A 25,861-nucleotide genomic window follows, 5' to 3' on the forward strand; every position below is an offset into this window, starting at 1 on the left:
GACTGAGGTCACTACTGCACATTTTTAAGGTAAATTAAATGTTTGTACTTAGACTTTCTCTTCACTATTGCTGTGTAAAGACCCTGTAACAGATTAACTGTACGTACAGGAAAATCGTTAAACTGACAGTGCTTTTGACTGTGCTGCTTATCCCAAGTAAAGCAGTGTGGAGGGAGACTCTTCAATTTTGCTGGTGATGCCTTGTACTGTTTGTCAGAGAAACTCTGTTGCTGTCAAGTCTGGTTGCAAGATTGTGTGTGCAGCAGGAGGTGAAACTCCTGACTTTCAATTCATTTTTCTTTTTTGATCTCATGTAATTTTGTTCACCTCTTGCTGGTGAAGAAATGTGTGTGATACAGGGAGCATAATAAATTGAACTTAAGTATGAATACTCTCTGTGTAAGCTGATGTGATTTTTAGTGATTAGCTGGGTTCTAAAAACATACTGTTTAGTACATTTAAAGATTGTTGTGATGGGATTAAAATATAAGACACTTTCAAAAAACTTAATCCTATTTAAATACATACAAGTTTTGACTAATGAATGCTATATTTAAAAGAAATCCTTTCACAGTTAGTCCTGAAATTTTTATTGTATTGTAAGTCTTCTGGGTTATAAACTATAAAATAGTAAATCTTTTGGGTTGTGGTTATTGCAGGAGAATCAAATCCAACCCAAATCTGTTCAACTGATGTTAGTATTTCTAAATTATTTTGTTAAATAAATATGCAAACTTGCATCATAAGTGACTATTGCATTTGCAAAAAAGCTTAGAAGTTTGTAAAATCCTTTTTAGTGTTTGCTTAAAAATATTACTTGTCCATATTGGCTGTAATGTTCCATAATAACTTTCACTGAAGTTACGTGGAAATTAGCTCTCTGTTTTAAGCAGATAACTCCTTGTACGTGCCCCCCCCCCCCCCCCCCCCCCCCCCCCCCCAAAAAAAAGAGTGCAGGCAGATATAAAAGAAAGGGAGAATTATAATGCTCCAATCATTGCTTTGGCAAGTGTGAACTGACATGTAGAAAACAATTTGAAGTGGGGGGGGAAATGGCCTTGAAAATTTAAGCTTGGCAGGTGGTAGGATGGGGGACTGGGTGAATATACATGTTGATAGGGTGCAGGTGGGCAAAAGTGATTTTTATCCTGCCTTTTTCAGGTTACAGTGTTGAAAGAAGGCAAGCTTCCTTGATGTTATCGTTGAAATAACTATTTTTATCTAAATGACTTCAAATTTTTATTTAATATTGTATAAATAAGTCTTTTTGTCTTATTTTATGCAGAATCAGATTCAGTACCTCAAGCAAGTCCAGCAGCCTAGTGTTGCCCAACTGCGATCAACAATGGTGGACCCAGCCATCAACTTGTTTTTCCTAAAAATGAAAGGTGAACTGGAACAGACTAAAGACAAACTGGAACAAGCCCAAAATGAACTGAGTGCCTGGAAATTTACGCCTGATAGGTAAACAAAACAAATACTCCCCAGTCAAGACTTCCCTGACAGTCCCACTACGAGAATGCTATGGTGGGACAGCCAAGTACTCGTTTCCACACCAAGACTCAGACGTTTTGAGGCAAAAGCCACATTCTTATACTGTCCAGCTTGTAATGCTTAATGTAAAACTTATCAGATGAACCTTGTGTTTCAGCTTTTTTCTCCCCCTTTGCTTCAGAGGCCTGACGGCGTCGGACTATTCTGAAGAAATGGCCATCTTCGAAAAAAAATATTTTCTAGAACATGTAGACATTTGCAAAATTCTTCTATTTGAAGAAAATAGAGGGAGAAACAGAAGTCTTAAGTCTGTGGCACACTGTGTCTACAGACAGTTTGGAGCAGAGAGAACCTAGAGATTATAAATCATGAATTGAACATGTAAAATTCCCGTAAAATGTAGAAGTGGAATATGCTTCGCTCTTAACCTTGAGCCTAGTGACTTAGAGACACTGTAAGTCAGTTTTGCCAATAAGACTGTGGACTTCCTGCTTGTTCACTGAACTGCTGGGTCAAAACTCAATGAGGTGAATTTTGCATTAAAAAGTTTACTTGCTAACCAGTTTTGAATAGCCATGAGAGTGCCATTTGATACCACAACAGTAGTAGTGTACACATTTGACTGTTTAGCCTTTGGGCTCTGTAGCACTTGACGGAGCCTTAAGTCAATGTTGCTAAATAATGAACTGTTTTCTGGATGGTTGGTAATACTGTGGACGCCTCAAAATTAGGACTGTACGAAAATGTACATTCTATCTAATTGCAGGTTTAAAATTGTTGGAAGCAATATATATTTGATCACAACTAGCATGTATAAGAAAAACTGGTTGTGATAAGTATTTCACTGCATGTTTTCATGCAGAAATGAGAAATTTTTGTTCTTCTACACTAAGAACTGATCTCAAATGCTCAATACAGAAGGCACACAATGGCACCTGTCTTCAGTGTTGGTGGGGTGTTTTTATTCCTTTGTACACCTGGGTTTTTTTGTATTGAACTTCTATATAAAATGTGCCTTGAAATAGTTGTAATATATAGTTCAAGGAACACTGCTGGTTATACTGTTGTATTGTGAAACTCCTGGGATGAACGAGAATTGAACAGGTTGTTATTTCTGCATTGTCTCGTTCTCTGAAAACGAAGTCAGTATTTTAACAAACCAAAAAAACTTAAATGCATGCATTTACCTTGGTGGAATCAGTGAAGGAGCCTTTGCTACTCTATTGATGCCTCTGTTCTGTTGTCCCAAGTTACTTGTAAGAGTAGCTATCTGGGACAGTTGGGAGTGCATGTCTGAGGTGTGTAAAGCAAAATGCAGATTTGATATAGCATTTGTGTGTTTATTTTTTCCCTTAGCGAAATGAGTTATATTTAGTAATCTGAGGTTTTGACTTTCAAAACAGTTGGGCAACATTTTATGACTCAGTCTGATCCTAGAAAATTCAGTTTTAAATTAAAAAAAAAAAGACATCCAGCTGTCACAGAAGGTGATGTATTCTGACTGTTTTGATTACTTTTATTAAGATGACATTACGTATTTTTAACTTGGAAGTATCTTAACTGTTTGTGCTTCAGATGATACGGGATCGAAGAGTAGTGTACTTAATGCAGGTTTATTTTTTTTGCATGAGTAATGACTTAACAGCAAAAGAAAAACCTACAGAAAAACTTTACCTTTTAAAAAGTGATACATCTGGAATGATTTTGCTATAGCAGTATCTAAGATTTTAATGATCTAGCATCAAAACAGAGGTAAGACTTGCATTAATAAATTGTTAACGTGTTACCAAGCCATTTGTAAAGCTCACTATACTGTGCAGATAGAGACATGCTGTGCAGATTGCTTGTTTAACTTGGAGTTCAGAAAATTATTTAATGCATTTAGATACAGGCTGGTTGTTTTCTTAAGTCCTCAGGCTCTAAATGTGTGTGTACAACTGAGGAGAGACAAGTAACTGACCACTTGCTTTCGAGCAAAAGTATCAAAAGATGATTTTGTTATTTCTGTAGCTACAACGTACCCTAATACACATCATATAATTTTAAGTCAGTGGTGTGAATGTGCATAATTCATATATGCAGTAGCTGGAATACAGAAAATCAGAGTTATTTCCTGGTAAACAATTGAGGCTGTCTTCATTAACTGGGTTAAGATTTTATTGTTTTTTATTTCTGGAAGGGTAAAGAAATGGTGACTCATGTAAAGCATTTATAGGATTTTTCACTCTTTGCATCCCGCCCCCCCTTAATTGCTTTACTTGTCCATCCTTCTATGCAACTACTCTTATTTCAAGGCATCTGACATAGTTTTGAAAGAGATGATGCTCCTATTCAGATCCCTAACTGGTGTTCTTAGGGTAACATGTTAACTGCAACCCTCAGCGGTATTAGTTCTGGGCTTTAGCCATAGATAAGGGTGTACAGCATAATCATTTCTGATGTCTGGAGGGAGAAATAAAGGGCATTTATTCAAAGGAATGGCTATGCTGAGGCATTTCAACCATGATTAAACATAGACTATACACTTGGATTAAAAATTAGTAGAAGCGTCACTTGCAGTAAGCCTAGTACAACAAACACTAGTCTTCTGAAATTTAACCACTTACATTCTTACAGGTTCTGTTGCATGTATGTCCAGGAGGGTTTGTGAAAGCAATGCCAAACTTAGTTTTAGAGCTAATAGGAGTTATTTTAATAGTTACTGGATTTTATATTCTTGCATGTGTTGTCTTTTTTGTAAATTGCAAGGGGAGGTTACTTGGTGCCATACTAGTTTCAGAACATCTGGAAAAACTTTGGGAAGAAATAGCATTATAGGTAACTATGCAAATTTCTATACAGGTAATAAATATTTTACATTTTGGCAGGAGTTAACATGAAGAAATTAATGGGATTCTAAAATTGTCCCAATTCCAAGGTAACTGGTACTTGCTAATTCTACAGTTGTTTTGTGAAGAGAAAAGTATTAAATGACTTAAGCACTGTGAACTTCTTCAACTTGTAGTGATGATGAATACAGTAACAGGAATTTGCAAATGGCTAAAAATCGTTGCATGTCTGCCTAATAACTTTTGGGATATGTCACATTGGTTATCTCCAAAGTGGTCCTGCTTTACACAGAATGAACATCTCTAAGGAAACTTGCATCTTAAGTGTGTGACTTGGACTGTATTAGGTCAGCACAATTTAAACTTCAAGGACCTGGCATTGGACATCACATCAAGAAAGAAAACAGGTTGCTGCCTTTAGCAGAGTTTCAGGCTTCCAGGACTTTATACAGCCAGATTCCTTCTGGAGCAGCCCATCTGAAAGATTTGGGAAAGTCAGTCGGAAAATGTTAAATGGGCAGAGTTGGCAGAACTTACAAGTTGTCTAAGGCTTGAATGCTTAAAAGGTAGTTGATAAGGAAATTATTATTTTAAATTCTTTTGGTTGGGTATTTTGGTTGCAGGAGAGAACTGTGGCTGTGAACTGTAGCAGAAATTTCCTGTTCTTCTATAATCCTCAAAATTTCGTTCAATCTTTGTCACTTGTTTAAAACAAACAGCAAACAAACAAAAAATTAAATGACCTTCTTGGTCTTGAAAAGTAATGCAAGTCCTGCCATTGAATTCACAATAAACCTGTTCAAGTTTGGGTTCTTTTTTTTTTTTTTTTTTTTTTGGCAGAGCTTACACTTGTGTAGAAAAGAGGACAGCTTCATTAAGTTGCTGACCCTATTAAAAGGAGAACTGTTTGTGGATGCTATCCTGACTTTGGCAGACCAAGAGTCTTAAAGGACTTGAATTTTTCTCTTTTATGGAGTCAGCTGTATTGCCTATATATTAATTTGCATACTACTTCCTATAATGCTTTACAATGCAATTTTTATCGTGAAGATTAAAGATGTGTGATATTACCCATTTAGTAAAGAAAATTTTGTCAGTTCAAAATACTTTTTTTCCCCTGCCAGTTTCCCAGTTCTTTCAGAAACTGGACATCTTAATGATTGTTACTCATGATCTGAAATCTGTCATTCTAAAGGAAGTAGATTAATAATGTACTCCTTCCTTAACTTCCTGCCAATTTTTAACTATGTTTTACTTTCTCCTCACCATGCAAGATGTGCTTAGGAAAAGCTGACCATAGAATTCATGAAACAGACTGTGTACATTGCTGTCAAATATATAAACTGAGTTGAAAAATAGACATCTAATTTTTTAAACAAGAGTACCTGACAGCATTCAAAAGAATGTCTAAGCCTCTTAAATAAAAATGGATGTCACTATGAAAAATGAACATGGGGTTTAATGTTTCCCCCAAGTAACTTTCTTCTCTTCACCCAGATTTAATTATTAAATTTTACTAGCACAATAAATGAAGATTTTGTTCATAATTTGGTTTACATGTGTAATTTTTATGCAGTACTTCATCTTTTGAATTACAAGGCACATCTTTAATCAAATATTTAACTCCATTTAGAATTAGCACATGCAAGATTGTGCATACTGATAATCCAGATGTTGGTATCAAACAAAGAACAATATGCTTATTCGTATTTGCAGTAATAAAACTTGCCTTCCACTTTATGGGACAGCGACAGAAGATCAACTGGCATTGGAGCAGCACGTGGTAACTATAGGGAGACTTTCTGCTATGACAATTATGTTGAGGCATAATGTTCCTTGAATTGTGACATGCAGAAATTGCATCTCCTTTTTGTCTGTAATTGTGATTGAGGAAGATTACTGAAGGTTTTATATTCATTTTGTGATAGATGGCTCTTTCCTTTGCAGCCAAACAGGCAAAAAGTTAATGGCGAAGTGTCGAATGCTTATCCAGGAGAATCAAGAGCTTGGAAGGCAGCTGTCCCAAGGACGTATTGCACAGCTTGAGGCAGAGTTGGCTTTGCAGAAGAAATATAGTGAGGAACTTAAAAGCAGTCAGGATGGTAAGGGATTTTTTTAAGACAATGGAAGTTGCCTTGCACTTCTGCTAGTTTAATTTACTGATGATACACATACTGTAAAACCATCTTTGCCAGAATGAAAGGGTAGTACTGAGTAAAATATGACAATTTTAAGTCTTCACCGGTAGTCTTAATTTAAAAAACAAACAACAAAAAACCCCAAACTTAGCTTTGGGGGACTGGTGGGATTTGGAGCTCCGGTAGTGCAGTGTTTGAATTTGAAATTGCCAGATTTTGTACTGTAGGTCTTGCTATTTAATAGGGTATGTTTAGACTACACACATTGTGAATCGGTAAGATGAAAGCTGTTAACATTGCACGAAGCTAAGCATGCACTGAGAACAGAATGCTTCTTGTTAACTCTTGACTCATTTTGAAATTATTTTTTAAAAATCAACTTTTTAACAATGCCTAAGAATAATAAAAATAGGTTTGGGTTTTTTTTTGCTTAGGTGACTCGGATGAACAAAAATACTTCATTATTGTGTTCACAGTCCAAATTTTACAGCATTGTAAACCTAAATTGAAATTACCTATAAACTCTGACCTCTTGCATAATTTAAATGGAGGGGAAAATGCAATTAAAAAAAAAAAATCATCAGTTGAGAGTTCTGCATAGAATCAGTGTTTTTTTGGTAGAATATTACAGAGTAGGTTATCTGATTATTACAGTAAGTCTTGGGATATGAGCTATTTAGACACATAAACCTGGATACGTTTTTGTTTTACGACTGAAGTCTGTAAGATAGCATAGACTTGATTTGGCATTATCTAAGTCTGACATAGCCTGTATTTTTAAGGATAATTCCCCCCGCCCCGATGTAGGATCATATATTTGAGGAAGTAGCAGTACAAAACAACACATAATAACTAGAATTTTTCAGGTATATTATTCTTTCTGTAATGACATGTTGGAATAGTTAACCTTTTGCTTCTTAACTACTATTTAGATAATGCACTTCATCTAAATTTATCAAGTTCATAATTGAAGCAAGTGTGGACATTCTTTAAAGATTTCTGCTCTTGAATGCAGTAAAGTAAGCTCCGGAACTGAGATGCGTTCTTAGCTCCCTATTGCTTCTTCCCCATATGAAGAAAGACTATAGTAATCCTGCAGTAGCAGTTTTCCTAATTTTTTTTTTCAGTAGCAGCAAGAACACTTTAATTTTATGAATTTTTACAATAATAAGCAGTTTGCATTTTATTTGCTCCACCATACCAATGATGCAGTTGAATTGAAGACTAAGGGATTCAGTGTTTCTTTTACCGTTTTCAGGCCAAATTTGTTTTGCTCCAAAATGATACCTAATTGTGAAATCCTTTGTCTTGGTACATAACTAATTCCACAGGGTATTTTATTACTTAATCAGTTTTGTTGGCAAGAAAGTCTTCCTTTTAGTGTCCCATTATGCAGGATTTAAAGGATTAAGAGCAGCAAGAGCTGAAATTTCCTTGAAATGTGACTAAATTTTTGTTTTGTTTTGGTCACTGAACAGGCTTCTGTAATTATTCAGATCTGTTATATACAGATGTGGTTCATGGACACTTCTACAGTATAAAACCTTAGCAGAAACCCTTGAGTAAAAGTAGGTACATGAGGATCTGCTTGCAAAATATTAATTGCTAGAACTGAGCTGTTTTTCAAATACCCTCCTTTCTTGCCCAGAAATTAATTTCTTATACTGCTACTCAGAATATATGAGAAGTATGTAGATGGTAGTTAAGCATTTCCTCCTTCAGAGGCAGAGTGTCAAAACCAGTGCATACCTGATGGCTGAAAATAGTCTGTTGAAAAATTCCATCATAAAATGTTGAGTCACAGGATTTTAATTTTTTTGTCTTGAGATTCAAGCTATATATGGGCTATTAAGTATTTGCAACAAATGTGTTTTCTTTATATAGAATTGAATGACTTCATCATCCAGCTTGATGAGGAGGTAGAGGGTATGCAGAGTACCATTCTAGTTCTTCAGCAGCAGTTGAAGGAGACTCGCCAGCAGTTGGCGCAGTACCAGCAGCAGCAGTCCCAGGCCTCCAACCCAGGTACCAGCAGGACTCCATCTTCTGAGCCCACAGACCAGGGAGAGGCTGTGGGTAAAGACTGCAGCCGTCTGGCAAACGGACCAAGCAATGGTAGCTCCTCCCATCAGCGGACGTCTGGGCCTGGATTTTATAGGGAGGGTAGCGGCATGGAAGATGACTTCCCGGCTTCTCCAGGGAATGGTAATAAGCTGTCCAACCACTCTGAAGATAGAACTGGTAGAGGAGGTGGTAGCTACATAAACCAACTCAGTACTGGGTATGAAAGTGTAGACTCTCCCACTGGCAGTGAAAACTCTCTCACTCACCACTCAAATGACACAGACTCCAATCATGATCCTCAAGAGGAGAAAACAGTGAGCATGAAAGGTAACAGAACTGTGGGTTCCCGTCATGTCCAGAATGGTTTGGACTCCAGTGTAAATGTGCAGGGTTCAGTTTTGTAACATTTTTCTGCAACATTTTTATACAGTGTCATTTAAATTGGGAGAGGATACTGTCCAGAAGCTGTTTAAATTAGTGCATACTTGTCACAATTTTGCCTTTTTGTGGGTTTCTTTTTGCTTCAATACCTCTGCCACTTTGGAAATTTTAACAGTTAATTACATTGAATGTTGCTAAAAGGACGTTTGTGTAGCTCAAGTTATTTTTATATGAGTTAATGTGAAGTTGAAATGGAAATTATTTCCATAAAGTATAACATGATGTCTGTACAAATCTGTGTATATCTAGAACCTGTGCTGTGTAAGGGCATTCTTACTCATACTGTTATACTTACACCACCTTCAAATTTTGTCATAATAGCTGTGGGTTTATGACTGCCAAGTTTGCCCAGTACAGTAGTTTTATCACTAAAAGATGGACTTACTGAAGGAGTCCTCTAGTAGTTTCAGTGTTAATTACAGTTTTTCCCAGCATACATCTGTGCATTTTCTCCTTAGGTGACCGAATGTTTATGAATTGTGTGCATAGTTACTCAGTTTCTAAGAACTGTTGTATCCTGTTTATGCATATTGCTCTGTGACTCCAATATTATCTTACCTGTACTGACCAAACCTAAATAAAAACTTTTAATAATGTAATTTCCTCATTGGTCTGCATTGGCTTACACGGCTTATTTGTATGCAGTGTATTTACAGTATTTGCCTTTTTTTTTTTTTAAATTTATTCCTGTGACAATCCTATCTGATACAGCTTATGCGAAATGCCTGAAGTTACAGGTGTGTGCTATCATACTGATTTCAGGCCAGCCTGATAGTATGTATTCTACAGGTTTTGTCCTTACTGGCAGATATGAAGGGGGGGGGGAAGGAAAGTTAATAAAAGTAAACCTTACAGTTGGAACCTGGCTTTTATAAAGATTAGGAAAAAAAAAAAACACAACCAAAAAGCTAGAAGTATCCAACAGGTAAATATACAAATTAAACTACAAAACTTTAAGGAGTTAGTAATTCAGCCTCTTAAACTAGATATATAACTCCTGTTATTTTTTAAATGCCTGCCTGAGGGAACTGACTTTTTAACAGGTGCAGAGAATGAAAAAATTACCTTTAATTAAGCATACTTTTATTGTTCAGTAGCAATGAGTTACGAATTTCTCAGGACCTGAATTTCTGGTGGTTATTTTCTGTCTGCTTGTTTAGTGATGGTAGCACATAAGCAAGGTAGATGAAAAAAGACTGGCTTTTAAGCACTGTTCAAAGGGAAAATAAAAGTACTTAACAGTATATTTTTGGGTAGACTTAAGTCCAGTTTCAACATTTTTTCTACCTGTGAATCTTGTAATTACCAGATAACTAATAAAATTATCTCATATGTAGCCACTAAAACAATAGTAAATAGCTTATAGCTTTGCAATTCACTGTGGAAACAGTGAGACTCTTGTTTGAAAGCAGTATTTCTCCAAAGTTCTAGGACATGCTTTAATTTGTTTCAAATTTACACAGTTACAGTAAATTCGTAGATTATATAAGGGTTTCTGTGGTACCATGTTTAAGTCTCGTATTATATGAGAATTAGCATTCTGCAGTAGTATTGTCCAAGACAAATGGATATAATTAAAATACTACTAGCTGCTGACATCCGTGTTAGAGACATTCTAGCTTATGTACCACTGCTATTTTAATTTCATAGGGTTCACTTAAATGTATTAAAACCCCTTAGTAGTTGTCGCTGGAAGCGTAAATTCTATTGGTGATACCTGGTTGTTTTTTGAACATTACTTTAGCCCTCATTGCCTGAAAAATAGCAGTTACTAGTTGAATGCATGAAAGAGAAGTGACAAGTATCTATACAAAAAAAATTACCAGCATCTGGCATGCAAAGTACCTTCTGGTTTACAGAAATCCCTGATGGTGATACTATATTTGTATTTGGTCTTAATATGGTATTGCTTGATTGTCCGTAGTGCGTGTATATGTACATCCTGGATCCTGTACATGGTAGAATATAATACTTGTAAGAAGCTTAAAATGATGATGATAGATTATAACAATGGCTTTATCTGATAACATAAATGGTAAAAAGCCTTGTGGGGAAATCTGTGGTCATGGTTCAAATCACAGCCTGAAATACGAAACTTGGCAACTCATGCCAAGAAGATGATAGATGTCTTTTCACCTAGTATAAGGAATTAGAAGGATGTAAAATGCCTTTGGAGTTACAGTAATTGCTGTTAATTGTGCTAAGGTTAAAAAAATACATAGCTCTCAGGCAGTGACAGCTTGCTACTTAAATCTGTCAGTTACTGTAGGATATTCATGTCTTAAAACCTCATATAAAGATTATTTTGATTTTCTCAAGAGTGTGTGGTACATTGGTTGTAAATACTAAAAAATTAAAGCTTAGCTAAAGAGCTAAAAAAATTAGAAATACAAATTATATCCTCAGACTAGAAGTTAGCTTAACTTGTTGAAGGAACATAATTGTAAGGTAAGAGCTTTCTCTGCTTAGAAGGTATGTTCTAAATAAGCAGGCTAAGGTGTTTTATTTGATTTCCCCCCCCCAATGAAAGCAACCCAGTAACTGCACCAGTTAATAAAATGCATCATATAATTAACTTGCTTTCTTGGAACACTTATTGCAAAGCACTAGTCAATTGCAGTATAATAATACATAAAGAAATGCTAAAACCAGTAATATTCATGTTCTTGCCTGGCTGTCAGTGCCTATATTATGACATTTAATAATCCTGAGTGCATTTGGTTCGTTTTAACAAAAGATGACATTTTATTGATCACCAATAAATACAACATACTCCTCTTTAAAATTCGGTACCGCCTAAATCTTGCTGTGTAGATTTTCAGCATTCAGGGGAAAAAAATCTTGTTTCCAAACCTCCTGTTGATTTCAGGCAATTCACCTTTTACTGTATCTGTTGATAAAGCAGTTATTTTCACTGCTCAGATTTCCAGAAAGTACTGCTGGCTGATAAGTGAAAGTAAATTAACGTGGTTTTCTAGGGTCCTTCAAGGAGTGGGTGGACAGACACACAGTGCTGTACTGTGCCTCACAGTAGGCTGAGATTCCCCGTGCGGTGGTCTCGGCAATTTCCAAGATAAGGCAATTTATTTTCAAGAAGTTTGTTCAGACTTAACCCCCACTGAATTTTTGTAACTTGTGTTTTTATAGTCTGATAAATGTGGGTTCTGTAAGGTCTTACAGTGTGTGTTTATTTAAAAAGACAAAAACCAAAAGACTGAGGGGCTTGTGGTAGCAGAGACGATTTCCATACAATTCAAATTTTACCTAATGTTTGTCTTGTCTGCAGAGTGTCTCCTAACTCTGAGGGAAGAGTTCTTACTGACCTTTCGGGAGAACCGATTTTTAATGGGTCTTTGAACTCATTTGCACTAACTATACCAATTATTTTAGCTGATGGGGGTTTAAGGTACCCGAACGAAGGATTTTCATCAGCGTTAAAGGCCGTTGAATTGCTACCAGGAAGAAAACAGATGCTGGGAAACAAGATGCGCACCAAGATGAGGAAAAGAACAGAAATGAACCAAAAAAAAAGTAAGTCATAGACAAAACGGCTGAAAAGATATTTGTAAGCGCTGCTGGTCCTGCCGGTAAACTGACAGAAACGTTTCTTTGCCAGGCAGGTTTTCAGAGCTTACTTATGGCTGTCTTGTGCTGCTCTATCCTCTCCGGTACCCAAGAGGCAGAAGAAGCTCCTGGCACTTTTCTGCTTGGCAGAGGCTCCTCTTGGGCTTAAGTCCTCCTCCTCAGGGCGCTGAGGCGGGCAAGGCCCCACGCCAACCGAGCTTCCACGGAAGCGAAGCTCAGCTGCCCGCCCTCGGCACCGCCCGCCCCGCCGCCGGTCCCCGCCCCATCTGGGGCGGGGACCGGCGGCGGGGCGGGCGGTGCCGAGGGCGGGCGAAGACGCGGTTGCGCCGTCGGTGTAGCGCCCGGCCGTGAGGTAGCCGCCATGTTGTGCCGCCTCGCCTCGGGGGGCAGGTGAGAGCCGCGCCGCGGAGGGGTGAGGGAGCGTAATGGCGGCCAGACCCTCGCAGCGTGAGGCGGCGGCCGGGCCGCCCTCGCCCTGCGCGGCCGAGCGATGGGTGGGAAGGGAGGAGGAGGCGGTGGGGTAGCCCCCCCCTCTTCTTGCCCCTCAGCGGCTCCCCGCCATTTCGGGAGGAGGGAGGTCGCGCTGCTGCCGGCGGCCCCGCGGGGCTCGGCGCCGGCCCGGGCAGCGGCGCAGCCGGGGTGGGGGGGCAGCTGGCGGTTGTCCTTTCATCCTCCCAGGTTCTGCCCTCGCCCTCCGCCGTTGCTTGATGTGTTGCTGCCAAATCCCCTTATCTTTGCTAGGCAGGGTCGCCGCGTTTGGCCTCGCTTGGTCCCGAGGGTTTTGCTGTTAGTTTGTGCCTGGTTTATGCCAAGGTCACCAGCGAAACATAAAAGGCCCTCAGGAGTTGACCTTCCTCCCAGCCCAGCGGTTCTCCTTTTATTATGGTCATGTCTCCTCACAAGTGCAAGGTGTTAAAATGGGGAAGGGTAACCAAGAACCTGCGTGGTTTTCTGTGCTGGACATTGCAGCTGCCCTGTCCTCACGCAGCGTGCAGTTTTTCCAGCACCCGCCATAGGGACAGTGAAGCACGTGTGGTGTTGGCAGAGGAGAGGCGTTAATGCTAAAGAGGTTCAGCCCTGGGAACCCAGTGACTCTGTGGGTTTCTCAACCTTTCTGTTTTTCAATGCAGGGACCTTTTGTGTAGTGAGGGAGGGAAACTTACCAGGGATGTCTTGACTTCTGCTTTTTAATCAATAAAGTGAAGCTTTGAACATCAGTGTGTTACTGCTGGCTTTCCCTTTCCCCATCTTTGCCTTGCCTGCGTACATGGGAAGGCATGTGACTCTGCAGTAGCTTGGGGGGCTTGATTTGAGAAGTGACAGCTCTACATTGCGAAGCCCTAGATCTGTGACCTTTATGTGAATTAACCTCTGCAATTAAGCTACAGAGCGTGCTTGCTTTGAGCTCTGGAAAAATGGAAATTTGATTTCTTTATCTAAGATATCACCCTCTGTACTTAGGGCAGCTGATCATAGCAGTCATGGTTTCAGTGGTAAAGCCTAAGTGCAGAATAAGACTACTTCCTTCTGGTTTTCTCTTCTAGAAGCAGTGCCAAGTTCATAGCACCATTGGGATGCTTGGTCTCCAGGCAAAAGCACACTCTTCCTGACTTGCCATATGACTATGGAGCTCTGGAACCTCATATTAATGCAGAGATCATGCAGCTGCACCATAGCAAACATCACGCCACCTACGTGAACAACCTGAATGTTGCGGAGGACAAATACAAAGAGGCACTGGCAAAAGGTTTGTATATCCACAGCCAACAGATGAGATGGAAGCTAGTTGACATAGATAATATAGGAGAAAAAAATGGATAGCCCTTCTTTCCAGGGGAGATAGATAATCCAAAACTTTTAAAAGAAACTAACTCAAGCTTTTTTTTTTTTTTAAATAAAGTGAAAAGCTATTAGGAACAAGCTTTCATTGTAAGCTTCAGTGGTGCTGATAATTGGAAACTAGATGTAACTAAAAAGCATGAATTCTGTTCTCTGTAGTACTGTAAAACTAGAAGAAAATGCATTGTTGTGGATTTAGTCCATATTTACATTAATAACTTGAACTAAAGGCTGAGTCAGTAGGAAATTGCAGTCATTTTACTAAACAAATACTTCATACTGAAAGGTTAGTAACAAACTTATGTAAAGTAAAATTTGTGCAACTTGCTTGTTTTCACATCAGATGCTCTGCTGACTGTTGTGAAATAATCTTAGTCGCCTGCAAATGGAGGTAAGACAAATGTGCAGTTAATGTATACGACACCCAGTGAAGAGATCTGAATTTGGGTGTCAGTTATGCCAGTGGGTCAGAGTAAGGAGTCACGTAGCTTGCATGCCAGTGTGAGAGACTAAAATATACAGCAAGCCATTGTGGAATTTTTTGTTAAGATCTCAGATTGAATCTACTGACTTCTGCGAAAACTTTATGGTTGTTCTAGCTGAGCAACACTGAAACACATGAAATGCTTTTTTCAAATCTTCTTTCAGTCTTTTAGTTGAACTGATGAAAGTGTGTGAAATAACGCATGTCTTTTAAGAAGGTGGAATGTTTTCTGTGTTTGTTGTGATGATCTTTCTGAAGAGTATCAGTTTACCTCTAAGAAGTGATTACTTTATAGGCTAACTTCTGTCTGGTTGGCAGGTAGGTTCACAGTACAATTTAACTGCTTGGGCTTGGATGAAAGTGAGGATTGTCAATATCTAAGTAAACTTGAACCCTGCAGCCCTTGATAAATGCTAGTGTGCTTGAATAGAGGAGGTTGGTTACGTATGAAAGTTTAGAGATTTTCAAGTGCCTGGGTAAGCCTAAAAATAATTTGTGCAGTCTAAATTAATGAACTAATGGGATTTGATTAAGAATCTGGCAATCAAGAATGGCTGCTGTTTAGTTCTGCCAGCGGTGGATCCAGGAAAGTTGTATTCTGGAGATTTAATTAGTGCAAACAGAATTGAGGAGGGAACCTGAACTATAAGAAATCAGTGGATCTGCTGCTCATGTGACTTCAGGGTGTTTAATGACCAAGGCTTCAGCCACTAGTGGAGGCAGAATTTGTGGTTAGCAGAAACATCTGCAGTGTTGTGGATCCTTTGAGGTCAAGCATTGGAACAGGCTGCCCAGAGAGGTGGTGGAGTCACCACCCCTGGAGGTGTTAAAAAAATGTGTCAACGTGGCACTTTGGGACATGGTTTAGTAGGCATGGTGGTGTTGGGTTGATGGTTGGACTGATGATCTTAGAGGTCTTTTACAACCTTAATGATTTGATTCTATTCTATTCTAGGTGTTTTTTAAAAATACTATCCTTTGATAGGCTTTCATCGCTTGCTTTGGAAATGGTGTATCTAGAGGTAAAGGTTAATCTTTCCATAAGGATTTTGCAGGCATTATTTTGCAAACTGATAAGATAGTGGTGGTGGTCACCCACATCAAAGCAGACAACTATTTGCTTGTGATGTGTGTGTGTGTGTGTGTTTTGATTTGGCTTTTTTTTTTTTTCCCCCAGTTGGTATCCCGGTATACTGTGTGTAGTATTTTGACCCTCGTTAGAAACACTTTGAAGACCAGGATTTAGGAAAGGGCAAAGTCTGAGCCTACTTTTTAAGTATGGAAAAAGAATGACAATACTGAGGGAATGAGGTGGCATATGAGTATTGTCATTCTTTTTCCATGCTTAAAAACTTTGATCATTCTCATTCTCTTGAGTTGAGTCCCATTGGCTTATGTTGTCAGCTCATTTGAAAATGAGTAGGCACTTCTGCGATAGGGTGCAGCACAGGACTTTGTTATTTGTTTCAGCATAAGCTGGTTCTGATATTACTGGTTCATCAAAATGCACAGGATTGGCTAATTAAAGGATATCAACTTGAAACTTACTTTCAATGAAAACTTGTGCCTACCAGAATTTTCCCTGCTCTTTTCTGACAGTCATGTGACCTCTAGTGCTTTACTTACTGCTCTTACAAGGAAGCAGATGACCCTCAGTAGACTGAGAAACTGAGCTGACTAGTCTCTGGAGCACCTCTAAGCTGCCTGTCTTGGTTTACTGAATTGTCCTCTATGGCTGTGTTGAGGAATGTGGTAAGCTGCAGCAAAGGCCAGGGACTCTGTATACAGATAAATTCCAAGATACTTTTGCTGTAACTTAAGGGCAAGTTGCTTCTTTTCCATTGTCTTTTCCAGTGTAAAGTTCAGCAGGACTGATCTGACAGCACCACAAATACTGTGTTTTAAGGACAATGGTCAAATGCCATCTCTGGTGCCTAGTGGTTCTGGGGAATGGATTACTCTAAGGAATGGTGGAATAAACAGTGATAAAGACATTGAAGACATCCTGGGTTATTTTTGCATTTCTGGCCTGTGTGATATGTTGTGTGCTCTGGATGAACTTAAAAGTGTCATGAAGGCATGCAAAATTCAAGGAATATGTCCCAAAGATGCCATTTGACTGGGCGTGAGAGTTGTCTCGTTCTTAACTTGATACCTGAATTCAGTGAGTAGTGGTTGTACTAACTGCCTGCATTGGATGCTTTGTTCCAGTCCTGTACCCCTCTGGTTTTGTTGCTCTGGGTATTATTAGGACTGGAGATGCAGAGATCACATATTAGTCATAGACTGTTTTTTAACTCACAGGTATTTTTCTGAATGGGAAAAAAATAAACCGTATTGCATGTGATAGTGAATTGGTGTAGGGACAAAATTATTTTTAAGAATTAGTTTCTGCATCTTAAGGAAACTTTTTTACTATAACAGTGGTCGTTTCCAGCAAAACCAGAAAGTCACGGGTGTGTGATTGAGTGCTACTGTAATTTATTTTAGCAAAGCATTGAATTCTGTATTTTTGGGGGGACTTGTGAGTTATATTGGAACAGCTTCATCCAGATACTTTATTTGTATGAAACTTATGAAGGCTGATGTAGTTTCTGAAGGGTTTGAGGAGATGCTGAGAACCTGGAATCCTGTATTAAAACCTTAGTAACAGGTATGCTACTGCTTTGTGGCTTGCCTTCATGTCTGTGTTAAGATGGCTCATTTATTGCTATAGTAAGACTAACACCACTCATTCCTGAAAGTGAGTGGAGGAAACAGCTGCCCCCACTGATTTCTTATTAGAGAATGTATTGGAGTGGTGGAAGAAGCTTCAAAAACCTTTGAAATGTTTCGATTCTTTTAAAAGCCATGATAACATTAAAAACATTTGTGTTGAAGTGGTGCAACACCATTCAGAGGCACAAAGCACTACTGAATTCTTTTAAGGAATATGACATTTTGCGGAGAGGGAGGAAGTACAGGGCTGTCTGATCTTGATTTCAGATGCAGGGTTCTGTAACGCGGAGTAAAATTATCTGGGTCATTACGTCTTCCTGCAAGTACCTCATTCCAAAAAAACCAAAACAGAACAAAAAAATAGGAGGGAGAAGGACATTTCATTCGTGTACATGCTCACTGTACATATCAGCTTTCTCTGAAGCACAAACTGTTTGTCTTGTAAATTGTTTAAAAAGTTTAAAAATTCTTGGTTTGCAAATCAGTGTGTTAATGGGTGAACAATGTTCTTGTCTTGTAGTGTTAATACTGAGCAATTTACAAGTGCTGGGTCCTTAAAATGTTTTGGCTCTACTAGTTGCTTTACTCTGATGTAGAATGGCGGTAGATCTTGTGTGTAATACGGGTTGCCTGATACTGCCTGAAGTGCAATATTGGCAGATCACATATCATTCATTACAGGTCAAAGAAATCTTTAATGTAGTTTATGTCAGTGATTATCTAAAATACATCCGTATTTTACATCCGTGACTGATGACAGTCACAAATCTTACCTTTTCTATAGGCATGTTATAGACTAGTAAGACTTGAAAGATTTTGGAGATCGATGGAGGCTTAGTGGCAACTTAGTGACTACTGTGGTGATGATGATGTTTTTATTTATGTATGTATTTTTATCTTCTGCATCCTTAGGTGATGTTACAACTCAAGTGTCGCTTCAGCCTGCACTGAAGTTCAATGGTGGGGGTCATATCAATCACACCATCTTCTGGACAAACCTTTCACCTAATGGAGGAGGAGAGCCTAAAGGTTAGTGCTTGTTACAATGGTTTATTGTGTCAGTTTTAATTGACCGGTAGAACTGATGATCTTTTCTCTTTTTAAAAGAGTCTAAAGGATCTTTATTTTTCAGAGTTAATTTGGCTATGACAGTTAACACAGTTCTGAGGAATTCAGCGTTTTTCAGATGCAAGCCAAGAATATAAAAAGCTAGCCCTGTGCTAAGTGTTTTTAATTTCTAAATCTGATTGTGTACACTGCAAAATACTTGGCTATTTCTGCATATTGTCCTTTCCATCTTCATATGAGAAAATAGTTTTCCAAAGCTATGCTAATTAAGTTCCCATATATGTAGTCAATTAACAGAATAGGAAGAAATGTGCTGCAGACCACCCAACCTAGTGTCTGGATTTATGCTCCAATTTAAATAAGGATAGTTCAGCAGTTAAAGCCTAAAGGAAGAAATCCCCTTTGGGAAGATAGAGTAGTGATTATCTGTGTGATCTGCAATTAAAGGTAAAGGCCCTATAATACAGATCTCACAAAAGCTGTTGTGATAAACTTGAGGGTTTTTGAATGAGGCTTATATGCCTGTTTGTAAATTGGTGGGCTTCAGGTGCTTTATACTCCGGTTCAGCATTCGTAGGTGACATCTGCTTGTGACTTCTGACTCTACCATGGAAGTACAGAGGTGCTCTGAAGATTATCTAGTTAAGACTAGAGCATAAAGTTTTGAAGCTGAAATTTCAGCAAGCAGTTCTGATACCAGTCCATTTCTGGTAGAGCTTTTTTTTAGAAGACATTCTCAGAAAAGATGCTTTAAAGCCTTGATTTTTGTCTCCCAATTTCTGTGAAAGTCAGTAAGCCTAAAATGTCATCTTTCAGTTTCAACTTGAGGGCTTTCATAGGAAGCGTGCTAAAGCCTGTCTTAAGATGCACTTGCAGCTATCACCAAGAGATTTTCAAGACCATCTGTCTGACGGTGGAAGGAGTGAAGAATGAAGAATTCTCCAGCATTGCACTGTATAAAGTATTCTTACACCTGTTGATTAGAGCTAATTAGAGAGGAGCGTAGATACCTTCAGGTTTTGAGAAAACACTTAAATATCTGAAAACCACAAGTGTGCTAGGGTGTAGGGGAAAGGAAGTAGTTTGAGAGTGCATTGTTACACTAAACAATTATAGTTTCTGTTCCTTTTGCCCCAGCACAGGTTAGCTTAACTGTATAATAAAGAATCATGGAGACTACTTATCCATATCAAATAGACTACTTAACTGTAGAAGCAGATGTAAATCTAAAATCTGAGGGAAGTGGTTAAATACCTCTTACTATTTGTAGGTTTATTATATTGATATCAAAGATGTCCGAATATTTCTTTGTATTAAGACAAAGAAGTCGCAGCCACTTAGTGTTGCCCTTCTAGATATGCAAACTAGCTCTTTACCTTCTTTCCTAGTCCTCCTCTGTGGCGTTCCCTTTCCTTTTAGACAAGAATGTAAATGCCTGAGTGTCCTGTTGATAGCACCCTGACTGTGTTTTTGAGGACAGCATGTTTGACTACTGCACTAATTTCTCTCCAGTCTGCTTGCCCTCTTAAGCATGTTGGGTTAGAACTGTTAATTAATGATGCAACTACTCTGTCTAGACACTTCCTTCCCACAGAGCCCAAATGCTTCTGCTCCTCTTTCCTTTTCTTTCCAGGTGATATCTGGAAATTGGAAGATGTTAAGTACCTGACGTTCTGTGATCTTTCTGTGCTTTTTTTAAAGGAGAATTGATGGAAGCCATCAAGCGTGACTTTGGTTCCTTCGCAAACTTCAAGGAGAAGCTGACAACCGTATCAGTTGGTGTTCAAGGATCAGGCTGGGGGTGGCTTGGCTATAACAAAGAGCAGGGGCGCCTACAAATAGCAGCTTGTGCAAATCAAGACCCTTTGCAAGGAACAACAGGTCAGGTTTCTTTCCTTCCCCTCTGCTTCTCTCTTTATAGATTTCATAGGCAAGTATATGAGATCTGAAAAGCGGTTTGTGGGCAAATGCTGAGAAGAAATTGCTGGATAAATAGGGCTGGAAAACCAAGTATCACTACCAGCAGAAGTGAAAAACAGTTGCAATTTTTAAAACAGCATTTGTAAAGCAGGACTTAAAAACTGTGAAGAACAGTAGGGTTTAAAGTCTGTCTAGTCAGAGAGGAAATAGATGGGGCATATTATGAAAGTGCTCTGTCTTAGGCGATAGTTTTAGCTTAGGTTCCTTTGGATTATTTTTGAGTAACTGGAGTAGCTTGCCTGTATCGAGGAAGATTATGCCTCCTACCTTCAGATTGTTTTCTGTGGCAGAGGGGCTATTCACAGAACTGTCGGTGTAGGCCAGACAACAGGAGAGAGGAAGGTGTACAGAGTAACTCTTGTTACTATGTAGGCTGGGTTTAAAGTGGAAGGCTTATAATGTGCTTCCTTCATATTGGTAGAGAGTAATGGATGTCAATTAAACAAGCCTTGGATGGGGATAAGTCTTAAGCTAGGCAAGCAGCCTAATTCTGGCCATGATCATTAAAGATATTTTTACTTGCTTAGAGTGACATGGCAGTGATGATGGCAGGCTGGACGCCCTTGATGGAGGGAAGAGCTCACGGCCAGTGAGAATCCTGCCCACAGTGGCTGTTTGTCCAAATCCTATTGCAGATATCTTTAAAACACGTTCTGTAGAATTCATAGAGAATGGCAAGGAATTTCATGTATTGTCAGCAGTCCGTGTCTTGCTTATCGGTAGGGAAAAAAAAAAAGAATAATTTTATTATAGGGACATACGGCATAATGTGGGTAAATTTCACCACTCTCCCCATGAAAACTCGCCATTAAAAATTCAGTGAGACTGATATTTTAGCACAAAAGCAAGGAAAGTAATTAGACAATTAATAACTTGTGATTAAAATATTGGAAGCAAACTGGCATGGCAAGAGACTCCTTCATGGTGTAACTTTTAATGAAAATGCTTGCGTAACTATGCAAAAGATGTAAACCTTTCAAAAATGACTTAATCTTGTTTCAGTTATGTCTTCAAGGCAGTGCTAGAGTATTCATACGTGTTTATCTTAATCAGCTCTTTTGGTTTATGCAATATGTGTGTGTGTGGAGAGCAAACAATTCTGTAAAATGTTGCAATAAGCACCTGTGTGCTGGGGAGCTCTTTGTCTTCCTGCAGATAAAGGCTCAGAAATTGGGTACAACTGCAGCATGCAATATCAGACTTACATGTAAAGTGTGTTTTCACAGATTTACCACAAAATTTATTTTCCTTTTTTTTTTTTTTTTTTTTTTTTTAACAGGTCTCATTCCTTTGCTAGGAATCGATGTATGGGAACATGCTTATTATCTGCAGTATAAAAATGTTCGACCTGATTATTTGAAAGCCATCTGGAATGTGATCAACTGGGAGAATGTGTCTTCAAGATATGCAACTTGCAAGAAGTAGAGTGGCATTCTTGCACAGACTACTAAAATGTCACCACTTCTACTCTGATACCACTCTTGTAGTAGTGCCTGTGGCTTACAAATGAATTGCTCTACTGCAGAAAGCACTTAGCTCATCCAACAAAAGCATTTCATGATCAAGCAAAGTGTCTGCCTGTTTAATTCTGTGAGAGCTATTTACTTAGACTTTTGAAGCTTTAAACTGTTGTGCAATAAAGGGAGACAATAATCTTTTCCATTGCATATAGAAACATAGATCACCTTGCTGAAGCTTATTGAGGTAATGGATTTCCTTGTTGCACTAAAATACCTAAGTGGAAACATGTACTTCATGTTGCTGTAAACAAATAAAACTCAAAAGAAGAATCTTCTGTAACTGTCTGTAAGAGACTCGTTTTTAGTAACAGCTGGTCCAGTTACTTCCTTGATTTGAAAATGGTTGGAGAAAGAAATGCCTCTTGTAATTTGTTGTATTACAGGGTATGGAGCTTTCTTACAGATCAGAAAGATAGGTGAAAGGGGGAATAGGCCTGGCTGTGCCTGCCTGACTGACTGTGTTCAGTCATCCGTACCTTTTCCTGGATCCCTTAAGTGAGATCTTCATCTATTGCACTGATGCACTAGCTTTTGAAGTGTTACCTTGGGCAAGAGATGACAGTACTGGGTCAGGCTAAATTGTTCTTACAGGAACTGAATGACAGCATGTGATACTCATTCCATACTAGCTATTCAAGTGTATCCTAAAACATCCTTTAACTTAGGAGACTGATTATGTGCATATATCAAGTATAAATTGTTTCTGTATAGCTGTATTCCTGAAGCAGTTATAACAAGTTGAAATTAATGCCTGAGGCAGGAATGAAGTACCATCTGGTGTAAAGGAGCATGCCCAAAAGGTCTCGAAAAATACAGGAAATTGTTGGTGTGTTTTGCTTTTTTTGCTAAGTCTTGGAAGTATTTCAGAGTGGATGCTACTGGATGTACATAGTACCTTGTGCCTAAGTTTTCTTCGAGCTTTCTTAGTATGCTCCTTTAAGTTCAGGATGGATTCTCAGGGAAACAAGGAATAGGCTGTCGTGGTTTAGCCCCAGCCAGCAACTAAGCACCACGCAGCTGCTCGCTCACTCCCCCTACCCCGACAGGTTGGGGGAGAGAATCGGAGGAGTAAGAGTGAGAAACACTCCTGGGTTGAGATAAGAACAGTTTAATAATTGAAATAAAGTAAAATAGTAATGATAATAATAACAATATAATAATGATAATAACAATATACAAAGCAAGTGATGCACAATGCAATTGCTCACCACCCACCGACCGATACCCAGACAGTTCCCGAGCAGCGATTGCTGCTCCCCGGCCAACCCCCCCCAGTTTCTATACTGAGCATGATGTCATATGGTATGGAATAGCCCTTTGGTCAGTTTGGATCAACTCTTCTGGCTGTGCCCCCTCCCAGCTTCCTGTGCACCCGGCAGAGCATGGGAAGCTGAAAAGTCCTTGACTAGCATAAGCAGTACTCAGCAACAACTAAAACATCAGTGTGTTATCAGCATTCTTCTACTAAATCCAAATCACAGCACTATGCCTGCTACTAGGAAGAAAACTAACTCTATCCCAGCTGAAACCAGGACAAGGCTTACATTACCATACTGCTAGGCTGCTATTTTGAAGTATCAAGTAAGATTAAGGAGAGAAGTGTTCATAAAGAAGTGCCTTTCATTAGCAGGTGCAGGAAGAGAAACTGCCACCACCGTAGGAACAGTCTGTGGTAGCCAAAGCTGCGACTGGTAAGAGATCTGTGTTGTGAATAAGAGTGAGTTATGCAAATATAGCGTATTTTGCATTTGAAGTGGTTTGTTTTTTTTTTTTTCCCCTGCTGTGGGACATTTTTTCTGTAGGCCTAGATCTCGTCTCAGATATGCAGCTTGAGCTTCTGGATTGCTTCATAATCTTGTTTAAAATTTATATCATCATCCCTCACACCCTTGGTTTGCCTCTGAGGGTGTGACAGCAGTGATGAAGAAAAGTAAGTCTATTGATAATCAGTCTGGCAGCTTTTGACTTGAATTTAAAAAAAAAGCCTACTGAAGGGTCTGCATTCTTGCTGGTCTCAAACTGCTCAGCTTTTCTTCTTAGAGAGGAATCCTGGGTCTTGATAAGTAAATGCTGGCATCACATAGATTTTTCCCTGACAGAAGCTTCTGGCAGGAAGAATTATACTTTCTAGATGGCAACTCAAAACTAAATTTTTGCTGTAGTTATTTACTGGGGTGATCAGTTTATTTTGAAACCCATCTTCCCAACTTAATGTTCCCAGCCTCTGTCCTCATGTGTTTCCTTCTAAGCACTTCAGAATGCTTAAATTAATGCAAAATATATTACATAGCCCCCAGTATTCCTGTTGCAAGACTATTGACGGAAAAGCTTTTTAAGGGCTTAATATTAGTTACAGAGTTGATTAATGTTGTTGATAATTATTGGAGGAAGGAACAGTATTTATCATAACTTGTAAATCATGTGTAGCTAGCTATGGATAGAAAGCAATTTAAGTAAGTTGGGTTGGTATCTGGATTAGTCAAGGCCAATACTTAGGTTTTAGTTGTCAAACTTCAGCTTACTGAAACCCTGCAGATAAGGTGGATTGAGTGGGGGTGAATCAGTGGCATTTTTTTAGAGGAGGAACAGGCACTTAAGATATGAAGAGAGTCCTTGGCTTCTTACTTTCCAGAAGTACCTTCGAAGTACCTTCAAAGTACGGAGAAGGCGTGTTGTGTCTACCATGGAGTCTGCCTGAAGATGAAGGAAACCGTGGAGTCCTTTTTTCTTTCATTATTCAAGACCATATGATATGGTGAAATACCATATAACAGAGATCAAAAAACCCTAGTGCTGCGTCCCTCAGGGAGTGAATGCTGGGGCAGGGCTTTGTTGGCGAGTGCCGTAGCGCATATGTCGGGCATCTTCTTGGTACTGTGTGCTCTTAAAGAACTGAGAGGTAAACGTACTTATAGACTGGTGCTCTGGAAGGGAATGCTTAAGCTATGGAGGAAGCCTGAGTTAAGGCGCTGAGGAGGTAAGCCGTGGAGAGCCTCTCAAGCAGGACCAGCTCTTGCTGAGGCTTTAAAGCCGGCAGTGTGGGACCCAACATGTGCTGGTAAGGCTCCGTTTCTGCTCTGCACCAGGTTAAGAAGCAGCTCTGCTCATCTGCTTACAGTCAGCTGGTGAACTTGTCCTGATGCCCTGTATCCTGTCTTAAAGTCTGAACGTAGAAAGTCCAAAGCTGTATACAAACAGGAATGTTTGTGGAATAGGAAGATGAAGATTTACTAAATGTTGAAGGCAAATAGTAGGAACACTGGTGCAATGAAAATGACTTCATGCTTGTTCTGGTGGGCAATTATAAAGGACAAAGGTTGGTTGTGTGGTTTGTTTGAAGGAAGAGCTTAGTTAAAGTGTCTTAACACCAAACCTCTGTGAAATCTGGAAAAAGTCCTAGTGGTTCTCGTGACAATAGGAACTGAAGTTCGTGCCTATAATTTAGCAAGTCTGCTAGCAAAGCTCTCGGCTGTCTGGGCAGTAAAAGTACAGCAACCTCTTACTAATCTGTGCTGGAAGGTAAACTTGGAACTGCTGCACTATTCCGAACTAGCGCTTTGCATTACAGAAGTTGCTGCGGAGGTAGGCAGGTGTGCCTCTACCTACATGAACTGAGAAACAGGAAGGTAAATAATTACAGCCAATCTCACATGCCCTGTCTGGACGGACGAGTCTAAGACCTGTTACTCAAAAACTAAACTA

General features: G+C 39.2%; 2 protein-coding genes across 4 annotated transcripts in view; both read left to right on the forward strand.

Moving 5' to 3' along the window:
• WTAP (WT1 associated protein) overlaps positions 1-9,558 on the forward strand; it is a 29,498-nt gene extending 19,940 nt beyond the window's left edge. Inside the window, exons 6-8 of one of the 3 annotated variants that reach the window (XR_012830921.1) lie at positions 1,286-1,464; positions 1,676-2,021; positions 3,126-6,312. Coding sequence is in view for 2 of the 3 variants with exons in the window: in XM_075707112.1 (XP_075563227.1) it covers positions 1,286-1,464; positions 6,270-6,424; positions 8,345-8,928 (918 nt within the window). In the remaining variant the exon portion in view is untranslated. Of the gene's footprint in view, positions 1-1,285; positions 1,465-1,675; positions 2,133-3,125; positions 6,425-8,344 lie in introns of those variants that run through there. The other 2 variants (XM_075707112.1, XM_075707113.1) reach the window with 2 other exon arrangements.
• Positions 9,559-12,865: 3,307 nt separating this feature from the next.
• SOD2 (superoxide dismutase 2) lies at positions 12,866-22,107 on the forward strand. Its single transcript, XM_075707859.1, has 5 exons — positions 12,866-12,940; positions 14,095-14,297; positions 18,504-18,620; positions 20,361-20,540; positions 21,919-22,107. Exons 1-5 carry the CDS (start codon positions 12,912-12,914, stop codon positions 22,062-22,064), a joined length of 675 nt encoding a protein of 224 aa, XP_075563974.1. The 5' UTR covers positions 12,866-12,911; the 3' UTR covers positions 22,065-22,107.
• Positions 22,108-25,861: the final 3,754 nt, after the last annotated feature.

Source organism: Pelecanus crispus, chromosome 3, assembly GCF_030463565.1.
Source record: "Pelecanus crispus isolate bPelCri1 chromosome 3, bPelCri1.pri, whole genome shotgun sequence".
NCBI classification, from domain to species: domain Eukaryota; kingdom Metazoa; phylum Chordata; class Aves; order Pelecaniformes; family Pelecanidae; genus Pelecanus; species Pelecanus crispus.

Excerpts from the sequence above, each read along its gene's own strand:
- SOD2 (XM_075707859.1), top strand. The coding sequence starts at position 12,912 with ATGTTGTGCCGCCTCGCCTCGGGGGGCAG. Across the intron at positions 14,298-18,503 it reads CAAAGAGGCACTGGCAAAAG|GTGATGTTACAACTCAAGTG; the intron begins GTTTGTATATCC and ends CTGCATCCTTAG. Across the intron at positions 20,541-21,918 it reads CCCTTTGCAAGGAACAACAG|GTCTCATTCCTTTGCTAGGA; the intron begins GTCAGGTTTCTT and ends TTTTTTTAACAG.